General features: G+C 43.6%; 1 protein-coding gene across 2 annotated transcripts in view; it reads right to left on the bottom strand.

Annotated features, from left to right (window-relative positions):
• kcnab1a (potassium voltage-gated channel subfamily A regulatory beta subunit 1a) overlaps positions 1–17,445 on the bottom strand; it is a 407,972-nt gene that overhangs the window by 84,418 nt on the left and 306,109 nt on the right. For both annotated transcript variants that reach the window (XM_078563807.1, XM_078563806.1), the window contains 2 exons: positions 13,158–13,237; positions 6,016–6,060 (listed from right to left, as the gene is read on the bottom strand). In XM_078563807.1, coding sequence (XP_078419933.1) covers positions 6,016–6,060; positions 13,158–13,237 — 125 coding nt within the window. The remainder of the gene's footprint in view (positions 1–6,015; positions 6,061–13,157; positions 13,238–17,445) is intronic.

A 17,445-nucleotide genomic window follows, 5' to 3' on the forward strand; every position in this document is an offset into this window, starting at 1 on the left:
CTTGCCATTGCACTGGCGTGCCCAGCAGGTGCAGATGCCATTACAGCTCAAAAAAAATGTTTTGTCAAACAACTCCAAAGCTACAAAGTGTCCCCTGGCAGCCTTCAGGAAGCTGCCTCTGCTGCTTTATAATGCCCCAGAGGGTCGCCATTGGACCTGAAGCCCAGCAGGCTCCTGCGCCCGCCCAGCCCTTCCACCCATTGAGAAGATGCTTTTCACACTGGGTGAGCCTGAATTGGCCACCTGTCGTGAAATAGCGTCGGAAACACAATCTCACCTGGGAGCAGATTATATGTCCGCTTCTGGGCCCACTGACTTGGCACGCACGCCAAGTGTGAACTTCAGGCCATGAACTATGGGATGATTTTAACTTCCAGCAGGAAACATGTCAAGGGGGAAAAATGGCTTTCAGCCCATGGAAAACTCAACAGCCAGGGACCACCTGCCAAGTTTGGAGATGGGAGTTCTGAAAGCATCTTAATACATGAGGAGGGGTATTTCAGGGCGGGAGGCCTAAACTTGCTTTGTGGATCCCAGAAATGCAATTCTTCATAATGGAAAGTCAAAATAAACTTACTTTTAATGGCCTCTTCTGCTTCCCACCCTCTTCTGACAGTTTTCACCTGGTAGGAAAACTGCAATGGCAGCTGTTCGGGCTAGAGTTCAAATTGCAGTTAGGACGCGGTGGCATCATCGGACCATATCTGCATATTTAAGGAAGGGCATCACCAGCTTTGGGTGGTCAGCTTAGCTGTCTATCAAGAAATACCAGTTAAGGATCAGCAATGGCCTGCCTCTGGCTTCTGCAGTCATCCTGTAGATTTTAACTTCGTTCCAGAAACCTGGTGGCTAGCGTTAAATTTCTGCCATATTTGTTTTAAAATTGACAATTTATTTAAGCACGTGGGTAAGTCCACTTTATGTTGTTTAGTGTTTCTCCTTGTTTTAACACAACTAGCTCATAATTACTGTTATCTTAATATCATACTTAAAGAAATAGATTTAATATTCCATAAATAGAAAAAGCAACAAATGGTGACTTGTTTTTGCTTCTTACTGTAATTAAAGTTGTAAATTAAGATTGTAAAGACAAGCTGAGTAAGTATGTTGTCAACAGCCCCTTTAATAGTTTGGTTAACTAATGTACAGGAAAAGCATTGATTAGTAGGTTTGCTTAATCACCATGGCAAATGGAAAGGAACAAATTAATCAAATAAAACCATGACCTTATCTTAAGTCACATAGTAAATCTACTTATTAATGTGGAAATGGAGGCACTTGCTGAAGTCCAAACCTGTGATCTGATGTCCTGGCAGCAGCTGACTGAGAACCAATGACTTTAACGTGACAGGGTGGAGTGCATTACTCCAAAAGTTAACATACAGGTACAACAAGCAATTAGGAAGGCCAATGGCACATTGGCCTTTATTGCAAGAGGATTAGAGTACAGAATAAAGGAGTCCTGCTAGAGTTGTACAGGGTTTAGGTGAGACCACATCTGGAATACTGTGTGCAGTTTTGGTCTCCGCATTTAAGGAAAGATATACTTGCATTGGAGGCGGTACAACAAAGGCTCACCAAATTGGCCCCTGGGATGAGCGGGTTGGTCCTCTGATGAGAGGCTGAGCAAATTAGGTCTATTTTCTGTTAGAAGAATGAGAAGCAATCTCATTGAAATGTACAAGATTCTCAAGGGGCTTGACAGGGAGGACGCTGAGAGATTGTTTCCACCGGTTGGGGAATCTAAAATTCGGGGAACAGATTCAGGATAAGGGGACAGTTATTTAGGACTGAGATGAGGGGAAATTACTTCACTCAAAAGGTTGTGAATCTTTGGAATTCTCTTCCCCAGAGGGTTGTGGATGCTCCATCATTGAATATATTTAAGGCTGGGATAGACAGATTTTTGGTGTCTCAGGGAATCAAGGGATATGGGGAACAGGGAAAGAAGTTGAGGTGAAGCCCATGATCGTATTGAATGGCTGAGCAGGCTCAGCGGGCCATATGGTCTACTCCTGCTCCTATTTCTTGTGTTCTTGTGTTACAGCATTCAGAAAATTCATTAGTGCATCTGCTGAAGCTCAATGAACACCTAAATCCCTAATGTGAATAACATGCAAAACTACAGCGAGGTTGTTTGAACACTGCTGCTAGTAATTAACGCTCTTTGGTAAACAGATAATTCTCATTTATTCTGATGGCCTGGAACTAATAACTAATTTCTAAAAGAATTATACAGAAAAAAAGTCTCCCCATCTGACCTTCACTTCACCACCCTCAGTAAATTTCATCTAATTTAAAATACTGCTGCTCGTACCTTATCTCACACCAAGTCTGCTCATCCATCACGCCTATTCTCATATTGGCTCTTGGTGCCCCAGTGCCTTAAAATTCAGAATTCCTATCACAATGTTTAAATCCTTCCATAGTCTTCTCTCCCCACTAATCCTCTGTAAATTCCTCCAGCCTTACAAACCCTCTCTGAACTAGCCTTTAGTGCATCTGCTCTGCCCCTTTCCCTGCACCATTCCTAGTCCTGCCTTTAGTCGTTTAGACCACGTTTCCACAATTACCTCTCTAAGCCCCTTTGCTTTACCACACCTTTCTCATTTTTTATGGCCTCCTTAATATCCACTTCTTTGATCAAACATGTTGGTCACTCTTTCTCAGCTCTGTTTTTTGGTTTGGTCTCCATTTATTCCTCATCCCTCTGTGATGCACCTTGTTTTTTTGCCCCCAGATTTAGGACACCATATAAACGTAAGTTGATGTCATTAGCTAGTAGTACTGAGGTTTTTTTTTAATACATTGTGTATGTTAATAATGCCATGGGTGGGTGTGTCCCTGGAGGTTTAGTGGCTTTTCAATCTCCTCGGGTAGATGGAGGTCGCAAATGAAATTTAAAGTATTCCTAACAGGAAATCTGACCCTTGCTTGGTGTCTTGCAAAATGGAATCATCAGTAAATGAATCCCACCTCATTGCAAGTCATAGTTCAGAAGTTACATCCAGCATCCTCCATAGCACAGCTCTTTGGAATACTAATAAGTTGGACCACAGAGGCACCACTATATTTATTTTCATGTTAAATATTATGTATGTCTTAAAAACAGAATTCTGAATTTCATTCTGGTAGGAGACACACTGTTAATCTCAGGTTACATTTTACTCATTCATGGAAATAAAAATCAGGATCCACCAACAATGGCAATGAGTGAACTGCCACTGTTCATAGTACAGATAGTATTAGAAATTAGCAACATGCCTAATATATATAATTAGCTTGAAACAGAAAGGGATAGGTTAGTGCTATAAGTTTAATTTGACTGGAAGCTGCTTAAGAGTGTTGTTTCCCTGGAAGCAAACACTAGTAGAATGGTTATTCTTAGGTGTTGACAACTGTAGCTAGGCTGAAAAGGCACCATTGTCAAATGAGGGCTCTGTAATAGTGGGAGGGCAACTGGATAGATGTTTAAAATAAATAATCATACTGCAAAGCTGTGTTAGGTTTTTCAGTTAACCTTGCTTAATTAAGATGCTTGCTGAAATGTGAAAGTTAGTTAGGGCATGGAAGTAAAATAGATTTTACTTTAGTGAACAATCCCATGGTTCAATAGTCTGATAAGGAATTAGACCACTTAGATCAGACAGCCATTTTGAACAGCTCATTAACAGGCTTTATGAACAACTTTAGGCATAAATAACTGATAACCTGAACAATGGGTTAGTTGAAGGCCAGAGATGAGATGAAAGGGAGTTATAAAACAAATCATGGGGTATTTCCGAGGATGAGATAAGGAAAGGTGATGTAAAAAACCTGGTCAATCAAGGACAGAAGTTATGTGCAAAGGCTCAAGAATCAATTGGCAGGCGGATGACATTAGGCTGAGCTTTTACCCATGGCTTAGACTAAGAACTTGATATATCATCGAGCATTTTGTAATAAAAGATATCTTTATAGGGCAATCAGGCCCTGAAAATAATAAATAATCCATCCAGGGCCACCCCTGTAAAAGACTTTGGGAGGTTTCAGAGCAGTGGGCAGTGTTGAGGAACCCCCATGGGTACATGCTAACACTCTTGGGTAGTTTGAGAAGTCGTGAAGACATGAAGCACCGAGAAGAGAAGAGAAAGATGAAAGAAAGAAAAAGCGCTTTGCACATGTCAACATTCTGCCTGACCAGGGCAGGTATTTGCCACTTGTCATTGTTGTATGTTTTTGCTGTACAACTAGTGCATTATATCCCATCTTAAACTCTGATTAAACTCAACATAACCACCATATTGGTTGCAGTCAATCCCCGGGTTGATTAGATGGTTGATAACGACAACAAATTTTGCTTAAATTAAAATATCAAGAAATAGGAAAGATTAAAATTACAATTACAGCAGTATTTTTGGGTAAACACAAAAAGGCAATAATCCTTTCTCGAGTTGAAAAGATAGGTCAAAATGGCATTGGAACATCAATACAACTTTGCATGTACAGGCTCATTTGATATTTACATTAAACACATTTGAACTCCGAGCATCACAAGTATCAAGGATCATTTTTAAAAATTCAGCGAGTGAGCTTTAGAGGAGGAAGGGATCAAACTAAAGTGAATCCATAGCACCCCCTTTATTTGCATAGGTATGCCTGGTCTTATGTTTACCAACCAAATGTTAAATGTTCTGTCAGTACTCGGCAGACAGGAGATTAAATCAAGTGAGCACTGCTAAAATGAGAAGACTTTGTGGGTGACAGTTCAGTTCTTTTAGCATTAACTGGTAGTTCTGCATAATAAGCTCAAATGCCAATAAAAATAAATGGTAAATGCCGAAGCTATTCATCACCTGAAGCAAATCAAGAGAGTAAATAAGCCATGGAAGAAATCTAATTTACTTCCCAATTTCACATTTTCGTACTGGATTCCTGGGAGCTCTGCAGTGTCCCTGAGGCATACTTGTTAATGGAGAGAACTGCAACTGCATAAAAGCAAAAAACTGAGGATGCTGGAAATCCGAAACAAAAACAAAAATACCTGGAAAAACTCAGCGGGTCTGACAGCATCTGCGGAGAAGAATACAGTTAACGTTTCAAGTCTGTATGACTCTTCACCAGAACTGCAACTGCAGTTGGCCAAATGTTCCAAGTTTCTGCACCACTGGTGGGGTCTTGCATGCAGCAAGCTGCTGATAAGAAAATTGTGGGTGCAATACCTGCAATTTTAGTGCGATTGAAATCCATGACTCGAAAACAAGATGTGACCTGTTGGTCCTGATAATAACACGCAGACAGGAAAGTTGTGGGATCGGGGAGGTCCTGCCCAATTTAACAACAGGATCTGATTTGACAGAAATTCTGTTTTCCAGCTGTAACCAGCCAGACTGAAGGTTGGCTAGCTCTTGGACAGGTAGGCCTGAGGCTCCAGCCTGCAACAGGGTATCTGGCAACAACAAGGGTAAATCAATGGATGGTCAGATCAATGGAGATGGGGGGAGATGGGGAATGAGTCAATCAGATAATGGAGAGGGCCAGGCAGATGGCAGAGGGGTCAGTCAGATCGCACAGTCAAGCTTTTTACCGGTTTGTTGGGAAGTGGGGGAAAACACTGCTGCTCCTCCTGGCCCACTAGCAGTGCTGTAAAGGCACTTATGGATCTGGCCCTTCATGTCTTTCTTCAACTTCCAACTAAGGTGCAAATTAATCCAAATGTTCATTCTTTATGACCATTGTATAGCTCAGTATATATTTCATTTGGTCATTCAATGCATGCTGGTAAAAGATTGAAGCTATTGTTCCATTGCAAACATATCAGACTGCATTTATGATCCTTGTTGTCCAAATGCAGTAATTATTTTATGAATTAAAAGAAAATCACAGCAAGTCCTGTCTGCTAGTAATATCCATGTGACCTATCAGTGAAGGAAGAATGCACAGAGATGTGCACATGTATGGGAAGAGGGGTACAACTGATAGAATGGGAGGAAGAGAAAACAAAACAGACCCAAACTGAGTAATAAAAAGTATTACCTCCAGGCCTTTTTTTTGATGATGTTTCCAAGTAAGACCTCTGCCCTGAAACAATATTGAATAGATCAGAATTAATGTCATAACATGCATCAGCCATTATTACATCAGCACATGGCCAAATAGAGTAAAAATACAAATGGCACCAATGGGACTTGTTATATTTGACTACCTGGTCGATGCATAATACAACAGGAGGAATCCTTGGGTAACAGTCACTGGATATTTATTAGAAAATGTTTAACACAAATGTTTAAAACCACAAAATTCATTTTTAGTGTAGGAAACCTTGATGATTCAAAAGATTTGTCCAATGTGTGCTGTTTACCACTTCTGAGATAATGCAAAGAACACTTTGAAGAATAAGGAGAATTGAACTTTCATTGGTAGCTTATTCAGAAAGTGCTGTGAAAGAAATGTACTGAGGGAAGCTCAAAAGGGTTAATTAGTTACACTTCCAGATTACAACTGAGTGTCAACCAGTTCTTGAAACTTGTTTAAAAGAGGTTTAGTTTTATAATAAATTAATCATTCTGAGTCTTTTGAAAGGAGCCTGGTCAGAGTCTCTTTTCTTCTGGGTGCTAGACATATAGGTAAACAATTGGCCATTTGGTGCGAAAATTAAACATTTAAATGAATGGTTCAGCCTGCGGAGCAGTGGGGCTTGATAATTCAAGCACTGCTCCCATCCCGGTTGTAATAATCACCTGTTCCAGCCTGGAGGGATCCAGATGCATAAAAGTTCATCACCACATTCATTGTCACATCCATTGGCAATACTGTCCTCATCCTGTTTGGAGGTTACAGTTGTGGCTGCAACAGGTAGCAGATTTCAGCGAGGACATCCTTCATGAAATGGAGACATCTGACACGCTGTTCCTTGCTGTGGTCCAGGTAGAAGAATTGCCCCTGAACACCTTATCTCAATATGGCTTCCTGCTGAGAGGTCTTCTCTCCCTCCTCCTCCTCCTCTCTCTCTCTTTGAGCAACTTGTCCTGCTCTGTATCACTCCTGCTTATTTTCCCTGCTATACTGTAGCCCAAGGGGATATACATTAATGCCTGGGAGCAAGTAGTTTGCGCAGAATCCTTGAAGTCATGACCAAGGCCTTCAGCACGTTCCACACCCTCTCCTATATTACCATTACATGCTGATTGGCATCACCATCTGCCTACTCTGCATTGTTGTGCTGGTCACTCCCTGCACGCACCAGCAACCTCATCAAAATGGCATCCAGTGTGGCTAGCACCATAATTTCGTACACATGCTGCAGGGTAGGGGAAAAACAGCATTCATAGCACCAATAAAACAGGTGCTAAGGAGCTGAATTTCACAGCCAAAAACCTATTAGTTGATTGGTTGTAGTATAGTTTAGGTAGTTGCAGATAACAGTTTTAGTATTGTTGTCCTGTAGAAGTAAGCTATAGGAGAACTTTTATAAACAGTGCTTTCTCTGTTCAGTACTATCCAGAGAAAAGCATCCCTGATGCAAACATGAAATTTAAGTTCAGTGAATCAAGTTCTATAAGCTTCCATTTAGTAGTATTTTTGATGCAACTACAACACTGAGCAAGAACTTCCTCTAATTATTCATATATTCAGTGCTTGGTGACAGGTAGGTTTCATTTTAATGAACGCTGCCAGTTAGCAGTCTAACCTTTGCACACCAATTATTTCTCTTCATACTTCTTCAAGAGGAATCTCATTTCTGGCGATGTACTTTCAATGTAACGTACCCCATCACCAAATTAACTATTCTACTAGGCAGGACAATAATGAAATAACTTTTTTTTTTAAAAAATCAGCCTTGGTTGTGAGCATTGCAGGCAAGGCTGACATTTATTACTGATCCCTAGCTGTCATGAGAAGCTGATGGTGGGCCATCTTCTTGAACCACTGTCATCAATGTGGTGAAGATGCTCCCACAAATGTTTTAGGTAAGGAGGCTTTGTAGCAAGTTGCTAGGCAACTTGAGAGCCCAGCACATTGGTGTGGGAGTGGAGTCACAAGTAAGTCAGACTGTGTCAGGACAGCAGGTTTCATTCTCTAAAATATTTTATTGGATTTTTTTTACATGACAATCCAAAATCGTCATGGTCACGTGTTACTGATACGAGCTTTTTATTTCCAGATTTTTAAAACTGAATTCAAATTCTCAAACTGCCATAGTTGGATTTGATCTCTGGGTTATTCCAGTGACATAACCACAACATACCCACGATAGAAAGTGTTTACATTGAATGTACCAGGTCCCTAGGAATTGATGTTTTCTTTTAAATATGAAATCGGTTTGCATTATTTTAGGTCCAACATTTAAAGTGCTAGAATAAAAACTTGGCCTAAACTTGGTTGCCATGTATTCTAACCCAGTTGCAATAGTTGGATGTGTTTCCTCTTGTCAAAAAATGCCCCATCCAAAGAATGAAAACCTGACACTGCCAAGCTCTCTGTAACCACAACGCCAACTGCTCAACCATGGAACTGATGAAGGCCACAAAGACCAATTTGAACCCTATTTGTCCAGTGAAAACCAGGCAGATAGGCAGTAAGATGGCCTTACTCCCACTATAGCTGCAAGGATCCTGCATTCCCTCTGATTTTAACCTGCTCGCCTGAGTAGGTAGCAAGGACACCCTCCCAAAGTCAGCGAGGTCCATTGTTCAATATGCATGTTGGGACACGATGATGTTAAATGCAATCATAACTCAGGCATGAACAAGGGAGCTGCTGTGGCTTTCCCATCAGGCCAAGCTGGACAAAAGAAGATCAGCCCCAGCAGAGGTAAAAGTAAGTGCACTAATTCCCTATGTTGGGCCAGGAAAGCTTCCCTGACAAGGCAACTTTAGTATTCCCCTGCCCCGGACCTCCCCTTCATGAGTGTGAGAAACCTTCGGAACCTAATCCTGTCACCCACCTTGTAGTCAAGTGATGTTCCACTGCTTTGGGTGAGAAGTCAGTGAATGAGGTTTAAAGGAGGCCTGACTAATTGTGCTGCAGACATGTGGAAATTAACTCGCAATTTCCCACTGGCAGTTAAAATGAGCAGGAGTTTAAATATTGTAAATCATGTCCAGGTAATCAATAGAAATCTACACACTTGGGACAGAACAACAACAAATTCTGGTGAGCAAGTTATTTACTTAGGAATATTTAGTAGATTTTGTTTTATCTGTAATGTTATGCCCGCAGTGGAGAAACACAAGGTGATTTTCAAATTCCAGCCTTCTTGCCAGAAAAACAAACACTGAAGGGAATATTTGCTTTTCCCAGTGATACCCAAGGCCCAGCGGATGCGATTTTGAGGTGAATGAGTGAGCAGCTTGCATTACTGTTTCCAGCAGGAAACTTTTTTTTATTCATTCATGGGATATGGGCTTCGCTGGCTGGGCCAGCATTTATTGCCCATCCCTAGTTGCCCTTGAGAAGGTGGTGGTGAGCTGTTTTCTTGAACCGCTGCAGTCCCTGTGGTGTATGTACAGCCCCAGTGCTGTTAGGGAGTTCCAGGATTTTGACCCAGCAACCGTGAAGGAACTGCGATATAGTTCCAAGTCAGGATGATGAATGGCTTGGAGGGGAACATCCAGTTGGTGGTGTTCCCATGCATCTGCTGTCTTTATCCTTCTAGGTGGTAGTGGTCATAAGTTTGGATGGTGCTGTCTAAGGAGCCTTGGTGAATTCCTGCAGTGCATCTTGCAGATGGTGCACACTGCTGCCACTGTGCACCAGTGGTGGAGGGAGTGAATGTTTGTGGATGGAGTGCCAACCAGGTGGGTCACTTTGTCCTGGGTGGTGTTGAGCTCCTTCAGTGTTGTTGGAGCTGCACTCATTCAGGCAAGTGGGGAGTATTCCATCACATTCCAGACTTGTCCCTTATAAATGGTGGACAGGCTTTGGGGAGTCAGGAGGTGAGTTACTCAGCGCAGGATTCCTAGCCCCAGACCTGCTCTTGTAGTCACAGTGTTTATTTGGCTAATCCAGTTCCGCTTCTGGTCAATGGTAACCCCCAGGATGTTGATAATGGGGGATTCAGTGATGGTAATGTCATTGAATGTCAAGGGGTGATGGTTAGATTCTCCCTTGTTGGAAATGGTCGTTGCCTGGCACTTGTGTGGCATGAATGTTACTTGCCATTTGTCAGCCCAAGCCTGAATATTGTCTAGGTCTTTCTGCATTTGGAAATGGATGGCTTCAGTATCTGAGGAGTCATGAATGGTGTTGAACATTGTGCAATCATCAGCAAACATCCCCACTTCTGACGATGGAAGGAAGGTCATTGATGAAGCAACTGAAGATGGTTGGGCCTAGGACACCACCCTGAGGAACTCCTGCAGTGAAATCTTGGAGCTGAAACCACAACCATCTTCGTTTGTGCTAGGTATGACTCCAACCAGCGGAGAATTTTCCCCCTATTTCCCACTGACTCCTCGATGCCACACTCAGTCAAATGATGCCTTGATGTCAAGGGCAGTCACTCTCACCTCACCTCCTGAGGTCTGTAAATATGAAAATTGGGGTCCTATGCCAATAATAGGACCCTGTTTGTAATTTTTCATGCATAAATGGGCACAGCATCCTCCAGGTATATTTGGCCCAATTGAACCAGGTGCAATGTAGCTTACCAATCAGTCCTCAAAGGAACCACTGGAATTAACTCAAAAAGTGCTCCTGTTAGGCCATGATAGCATCCCCCACCACTCCCCCAATCTCAATCACCCCTACAGCCCTGATTATCTCCACCCTCAAGGCCTGATCTGCTTGCTTGCTCAGCATGGATGTCATCTGATATCCTATTGTATCATTAACCTGCAGCCTGGGTAGCTGTGTGGTAGCTACAACTCACAAAGGTTTTTAAATGAGGCTTAAACCAAAATTAATTTAGGACTAGATTTGGACAGCCAGTTCAGTCTCATATCTAATTTGGGTATGATTTGAGAGTGCACCCACAAAGTCCAATGCTGGATCGGAAACCTGGATGCTAGTTGAAGTAATAGCTGAATGTTTTACTGGTATCCCAAGGCTCACTAATCTAAACTAAATTCTGTGCTTGATTTACTGTTGCCAGTCGTGAATAGTTCAGACTCTGGCTATTTAAGGCCAGATAGTGTATTTAAAATTTAAATTGAATTCTTAGGGCTCTATTAGGGATTCATGTCTAATCAAGGACAATCAGATTACAATTAATAATCTACCTATTAGCATGAAATTCACATCCCAATACAGAAATCTGTCTAGTTTGACAGATGTTCTGTCTGCAGGCATTAAAAATTTTAGAACAATGGAGTCCTGGTCATAGTGAGATCTCATTAAACTGAGAAAGTTCATTTTCACTCCAAAATATGTTAGAACCTCCTGAACTACTAGATCAATTTAAAAGTTGAACTATCTTTGCAGTGAGGACATGGCATTATTCACCCGACACCTACCGATCCAATAAGCCATGGTTCATTCACATACCCTATCAATGGGGCAACAATGGTTTCATCACTGGTGAATCACAATGGGTGGAATCGTCTCAGATTTGCACTAAGTGCAGTAGCGGGCATGAATAAAGTTGCTTTACCCACCAGTCGCAATGGTGGGTTTTCACACCCTATCATCTGCTTCCCGCCTCATTAAATATGTAGCCACAGGAAACATGCCATCTTGCTGGCGGGTGACTTCCAATTGGCCCACCACACCTTTACCTCACAGCTTCCTCACACTGGACACCATATTTAAACTGCAGCCACGCGCACACTTCTCAATCCTTGCAGCCCAAGACTGCTCCAGTGAAGACGTCGCTCTGAAAACTAAGAAGGGTTCAGTGGCCTCCTTTTGGAGGCCCGCTGTGATGTCCACCATCCCGCTCTGTCCACAGGAGGTCCAGCAATCTCACCACTCCAGCTTGGGAGATGGTGGCAGTGGTGGTCAGTGCCAATGCTGTGCAGAAGAGGTTGGCCATCCAGTGCAGAAAGATGATGAAGGATCCTTCATTCATGCCACCAGACTAAGGCAACCATTTCATCACTCTAAACTCTCACACTCAAGGCCATCACACATTTACTGGCAGCTCACTCACTGCCAGCTCAAGGGACATCACCACTTACTCACACACGCTCTCACATCTTCATCTAGTCTCATCTCCTCTGGAGCCTGCCGCCGCAGCCCTCACCATCTTGAGGTCACTTGCACTGATCAACATGTGATCCCACACATGCCCTTGGGATTTTCCCCTTCCCCAGAACAGCCCTTGCCCTGTAACCTCTTCCCTTACCTGAGGCCACTTCTTCCCCTTCCCCAAACAAGCCCTAGCCCTTCAGTCGTTGAAAAGCCAGCCCCGCCTTACGGCTGGTCTGGTAGGTAGAGACCTGTCTGTAAACCCCCTTGAAAGTGATGCGGTGCTGCCTGTGAAGTTTGGCACTGATGACCACGAGTGCTGCCTGAAGCAAGATAGGCGAACAAACCTTGAAGTTCTGAGCAAAGTGCAATTTGCCAGGTACAGTTGCGAAACACGTCGGCATGGTGTGACCAGATAATCCAGCGTTGGATGATGATTCAGGCGAGCAGAGCTGACAATGAGACACTGAAGTATTGAAATTAGGTTCCCAACATGCAGCAGTTGGAAACGCAGCCCATCACTGATGGGTGGAGCGAATGGTTGTAAACTGTTTTCACGACGATGTAAAACCAATTTTTGGTCTTTTTGCCACATTGTCCGCTCACATCTGCAATGTCACCTGCTGCCAACGGGACTGGACAATTTCGCTCAATATAACATCACTTTCTGGTCTATGTCATTTTTAATCAAAGAGGCCAGGGAGAAACAATCATTTCAGACTGCAAATATTTTAAAGTGTCATTATAGTTACCAGAACAATTATGCACAGGTTGTGCAAAAATGTTAAAATGCTGCACATATAGAAAATAAGCATCTAAAAGTAAAGTGTAAGTTCCAGAAACACATACAAAAGTATTTTGTATAAAGGGGAAAATAGGAAAAAAATCATTGTCAGAAAAGCTTTGAAAGTCTAGCCCTGGGTTTTAAATATCTGCTTAACAATAAAACCTCAAATATAAGAATTTGATACAACCTAAGTCATTTGGTGACAGTGGCTGTTTTATTTTGGTATAGTGCACAGTCTCAGAGAATAAGGCAATTCACTTACTTGCCAGCTGCGTACACCTCTGCCGTATCAAACAGATTTATTCCATGTTCATAGGCAATTGTCATTAGCTGCTCGGCCACCTGTAAATACAAAATATAAAAGACAGCTGAGCTGTGCAGTTCTGAAATATTTGACTACTCTGTCTTAGGCCCATGTTTTCCATTCTTCTTTCAGCACTTCTCTTCAAGCATGGGATTAAATTTCCTGTCCAATGGCCCTCGGCAGTAATATGCCTGGCAATATCTGAAGTTTGTTTGCCATTTTCTATAAAAAGGAGGCAGCAGACCTGAGAGAGCATGCAACATTATCCGTTTAGCCTTTCCCAATTGTCCTAATGTGTACTTGATTGTTTGATATTATATAAGTTGGACTCAAATTCTGGAACTGGCTACAAATATAAAAATGTAACACTACAGCCAGCTTGTTCTCTTACTTGGTAAAACAAGAAACTACAATCAGTAAATCATTATAATAACTTTGCCAATACCAGATATAGGTCACTAAAGTCTTGCTTGACATTCCTCCAGACATGCTTGACACTAAGATGGAAACTGGTCAGAATTTTTCAAAAAGGTAAGTAGGCCCACCGCTGGGATCTAAAACAGGGCCTGACCCCATGCAGGCAGGCAGCATCCCTGGACAGCATGTTACCAGCCGCAGACAACTGAGAGGCAGCTGCTGGGACTGCCATCCAATTGAGGATGGAGACCTGCCTCCACAGCTGTCAGAGGGCCAGCAGCTCGGCAGCATCACCAATAGAGGTGGACACTGCTGAGGCTGCAGGAAGGAGAGGGCAGCTCCAAGCTGAGGCATTCTCAAAGGCAAGGCAAGTTCTTTATTTAGTGTATCGGGGGCAGACAGGCAGAGTGCATACTAGGGGCTGCACTCTGCAGCGGCAGTGCCATAGCTGTGGGGGCAGCCATTGCCTCCCTGTGGGGAGGGTGGGTGCCTGGAGTAGCCATAAAGGAGGGCTCCTCTGCCAGGACCTCACTATGAGGCTGCTAGGGTATACCTGGCAGTCTCCCCACATGGTGATGCCCCTCCAGAAAGTGGCCAATAACTGGTCAATTAATTGACTTAATTGGCCGCTACTTCTACCCCCAATACCTTCCGCCACCATTTTATGAGGTCTCTCGCCTCCCAACACATCTCCAGGGGAACTGGTAAAATCCAGTCCCTTAATTCAAAAATTAGTGTTTTCCTCAGTTACTTTTATTTTGAGCATCCATCATGCCAATCTCTCTCCAGGATATTTGGGGTAGATAACTGCATACTATCAGACCATTTTATCCTGAATTAATAAAGACTGAAAGTTATAATGTGCAATTACGGATTCCTTTTTTTTAACATTTTCAATGCAGGCTTTGCTTTCATTCTTTACGCATTTTCTTGTTTTGTAAAATTTTCTACACCGAGTTCAATCATAAAACACTAACAGCATGTATCCAAGTGCCTTGACATAGTTGTTTATTTGCCCAAGGGTCTAACCTAATGTTTATTGGCTGTCTCTCGGTCTGCTCGACAAGTTTGAGAGCAGCTTTATCTTGAGTAATAATCACAGCAGAACACCATGGCCAGAATTTTACACTCCCCCGACCCCAGGGAGTTTTTAGGCCAGGGGAAATGTGAAATTGCAAGGGCGAGTTTCCCTCCGGATTCCCGTCCACCCCAACCTCGCAGCTATTTTACACTGGGACCAGGCAAGGCCTCGGACAGGAAACCCACCCTTCACAGAATCAGAATCACAGAATCACAGTGCAGAAGAGGCCCTTTGGCCCATCGAGTCTGCACTGACACGTGAGAAACACCTGACCTAGCTACCTAATCCCATTTACCAGCACTTGGCCCATAGCCTTGAATGTTATGACGTGCCAAGTGCTCATCCAGTTACTTTTTAAAGGATGTGAGGCAACCCGGCTCCACCACCCTCCCAGGCAGCGCATTCCAGACCGTCACCACCCTCTGGGTAAAAAAGTTTTTCCTCACATCCCCCCAAAACCTCTTGCCTCTCACCTTGAACTTATGCCCCCTCGTGACTGACCCTTCAATTAAGGGGAACAGCTGCTCCCTATCCACCAAGTCCATGCCCCTCATAATCTTGTACACCTCAATCAGGTTGCCCCTCAGTCTTCTCTGCTCCAATGAAAACAACCCAAGTCTATCCAACCTCTCTTCATAACTTAAATGTTTCATCCTAGGCAACATCCTGGTGAATCTCCTCTGCACCCCCTCCAGTGCAATCACATCCTTCCTATAATGTGGCGACCAGAACTGCACACAGTACTCCAGCTGTGGCCTCACCAAGGTTCTATACAACTTCAACATGACCTCCCTACTTTTGTAATCTATGCCTTGATTGATAAAGATAAGTGTCCCATATGCCTTTTCCACCACCCCACTGACATGCCCCTCTGCCTTCAGAGATCTATGGACACACACGCCAAGGTCCTTTTGTTCCTCAGAACTTCCTAGTGTCATGCCGTTCATTGAATACTTCCTTGTCAAATTACTCCTTCCAAAGTGTATCACCTCACACTTTCCAGGGTTAAATTCCATCTGCCACTTATCTGTCCATTTGACCATCCCGTCTATATCTTCCTGTAGCCCAAGACACTCAACCTCCCTGTTAACCACCCAGCCAATCTTAGTGTCATCCGCAAACTTACTAATCCTACCCCCAACATAGTCATCTATGTCGTTTATATAAATGACAAATAATAGGGGACCCAGCACAAATCCCTGTGGTACGCCACTGGACACTGGCTTCCAGTCACTGAAGCATCTTTCTGTCATCACCCTCTGTCTCCTACAACTAAGCCAATTTTGAATCCACCTTATCAAATTACCCTGTATCCCATGTGCATTTGCCTTCTTTATAAGCCACCCATGTGGGACCTTGTCAAAGGCTTTGCTGAAATCCATTTAAACTACATCAACTGCACTACCTTCATCTACACACCTGGTCACCTCTTCAAAAAATTCAATCAAATTTGTTAGGCATGACCTCCCTCTGTCAAAGCCATGCTGACTATCCTTGATCAAACCTTGCCCTCTCCAAGTGGAGATAGATTCTCTCCTTCAGAATTTTCTCCAATAGTTTCCCTACCACTGACATGAGACTCACTGGCCTGTAGGTCTCTAGCTTATCTCTACAACCCTTCTTAAATAGCGGAACCACATTAGCTGTTCTCCAGTCCTCTGGCACCCGTGGCCAGAGAGGAATTAAAAATTTAGGTCAGAGCCCCTGTGATCTCCTCCCTTGCCTCCCTCAGCAGTCTGGGACACAAATCAGCTGGACCTGGAGAAATGTCCACTTTTAAGCCTGCCAACACCTCCAATACCTTGTCACTCCCTATATCAATTTGCTTAAGAACCTCGCAGTCTCTCCCTGAGATCGATACCTTCATCCTCATTCTCTTGGGCGCATTCCCTTGCTCCAATTGAGGCCCTTAAGTGGCCAATTAACAGCCACTTAAGAGCCGCTTCCTGCCCAGCCTCAATTTTTAATTGAAGATCCGTGGGGGAAACCCAAAAATAAGCAAAGTTCGATCTCAGGCAGGAAGTGAATGGGGGGGCCAGGCATCTCCATCAGAAGCCCCCTTCTGACTGAGGGCACCCCTCCCTTAAGGCTCGGTGACCTCTGGACTTCCTCCCCACCAGCCTATCCCCCAAGAAGCCCCAGGCCTTCCCTGCCCTGGGACGCCTGACACTTAGCTGGGTCTCTGGTTCCGGGGCAGACTCTCACGCAGCTCCGTGCAGTTCCTCTTCCGGCCACTGCAGTGCTGCTGCTGTAGGGACAGGAGAGCCACCGGCCAATCAGACTGCCCGGCAGCGCTCCAAGGTGGGACTTCTTCCTGTGTGAGGGGCGGACGTCCCACCTACTGCCAATCAATGCTCATTCGAGCATAAAATGGCTGTGGGGCAGCCAGAATCAGTGGGGATGTATTCCCCGCCAACTTGGTCCTAAAACTTCAAGCCTATGATCTTTTGTGACTAACTTTTACCCGTTGATATAAATGGCTTTATAGGCAACTGCTCTTCAGCATAGGCAGTCTTGCATGCGAAAGACTGGACACAGGATTTGCTGTCACACTTAGAGATTAGCCTTGCATGCTACAAAAAACCTTTAGATGCCTCAAACTGGATATACATTGAAGCACTTTTTACTTTTAATTCAAGAAAGATCAGTATGTACTTAGAGTGACAATATGAATCTAGTTTGCTAACTGAACGAACAGAGAGAGACTAGCTCAAGAAGACCACTGCTCAACAGAGTCCATCTCATTCA

The sequence above is a fragment of the Cetorhinus maximus genome, chromosome 19, assembly GCF_964194155.1.
Source record: "Cetorhinus maximus chromosome 19, sCetMax3.hap1.1, whole genome shotgun sequence".
Taxonomy (NCBI): domain Eukaryota; kingdom Metazoa; phylum Chordata; class Chondrichthyes; order Lamniformes; family Cetorhinidae; genus Cetorhinus; species Cetorhinus maximus.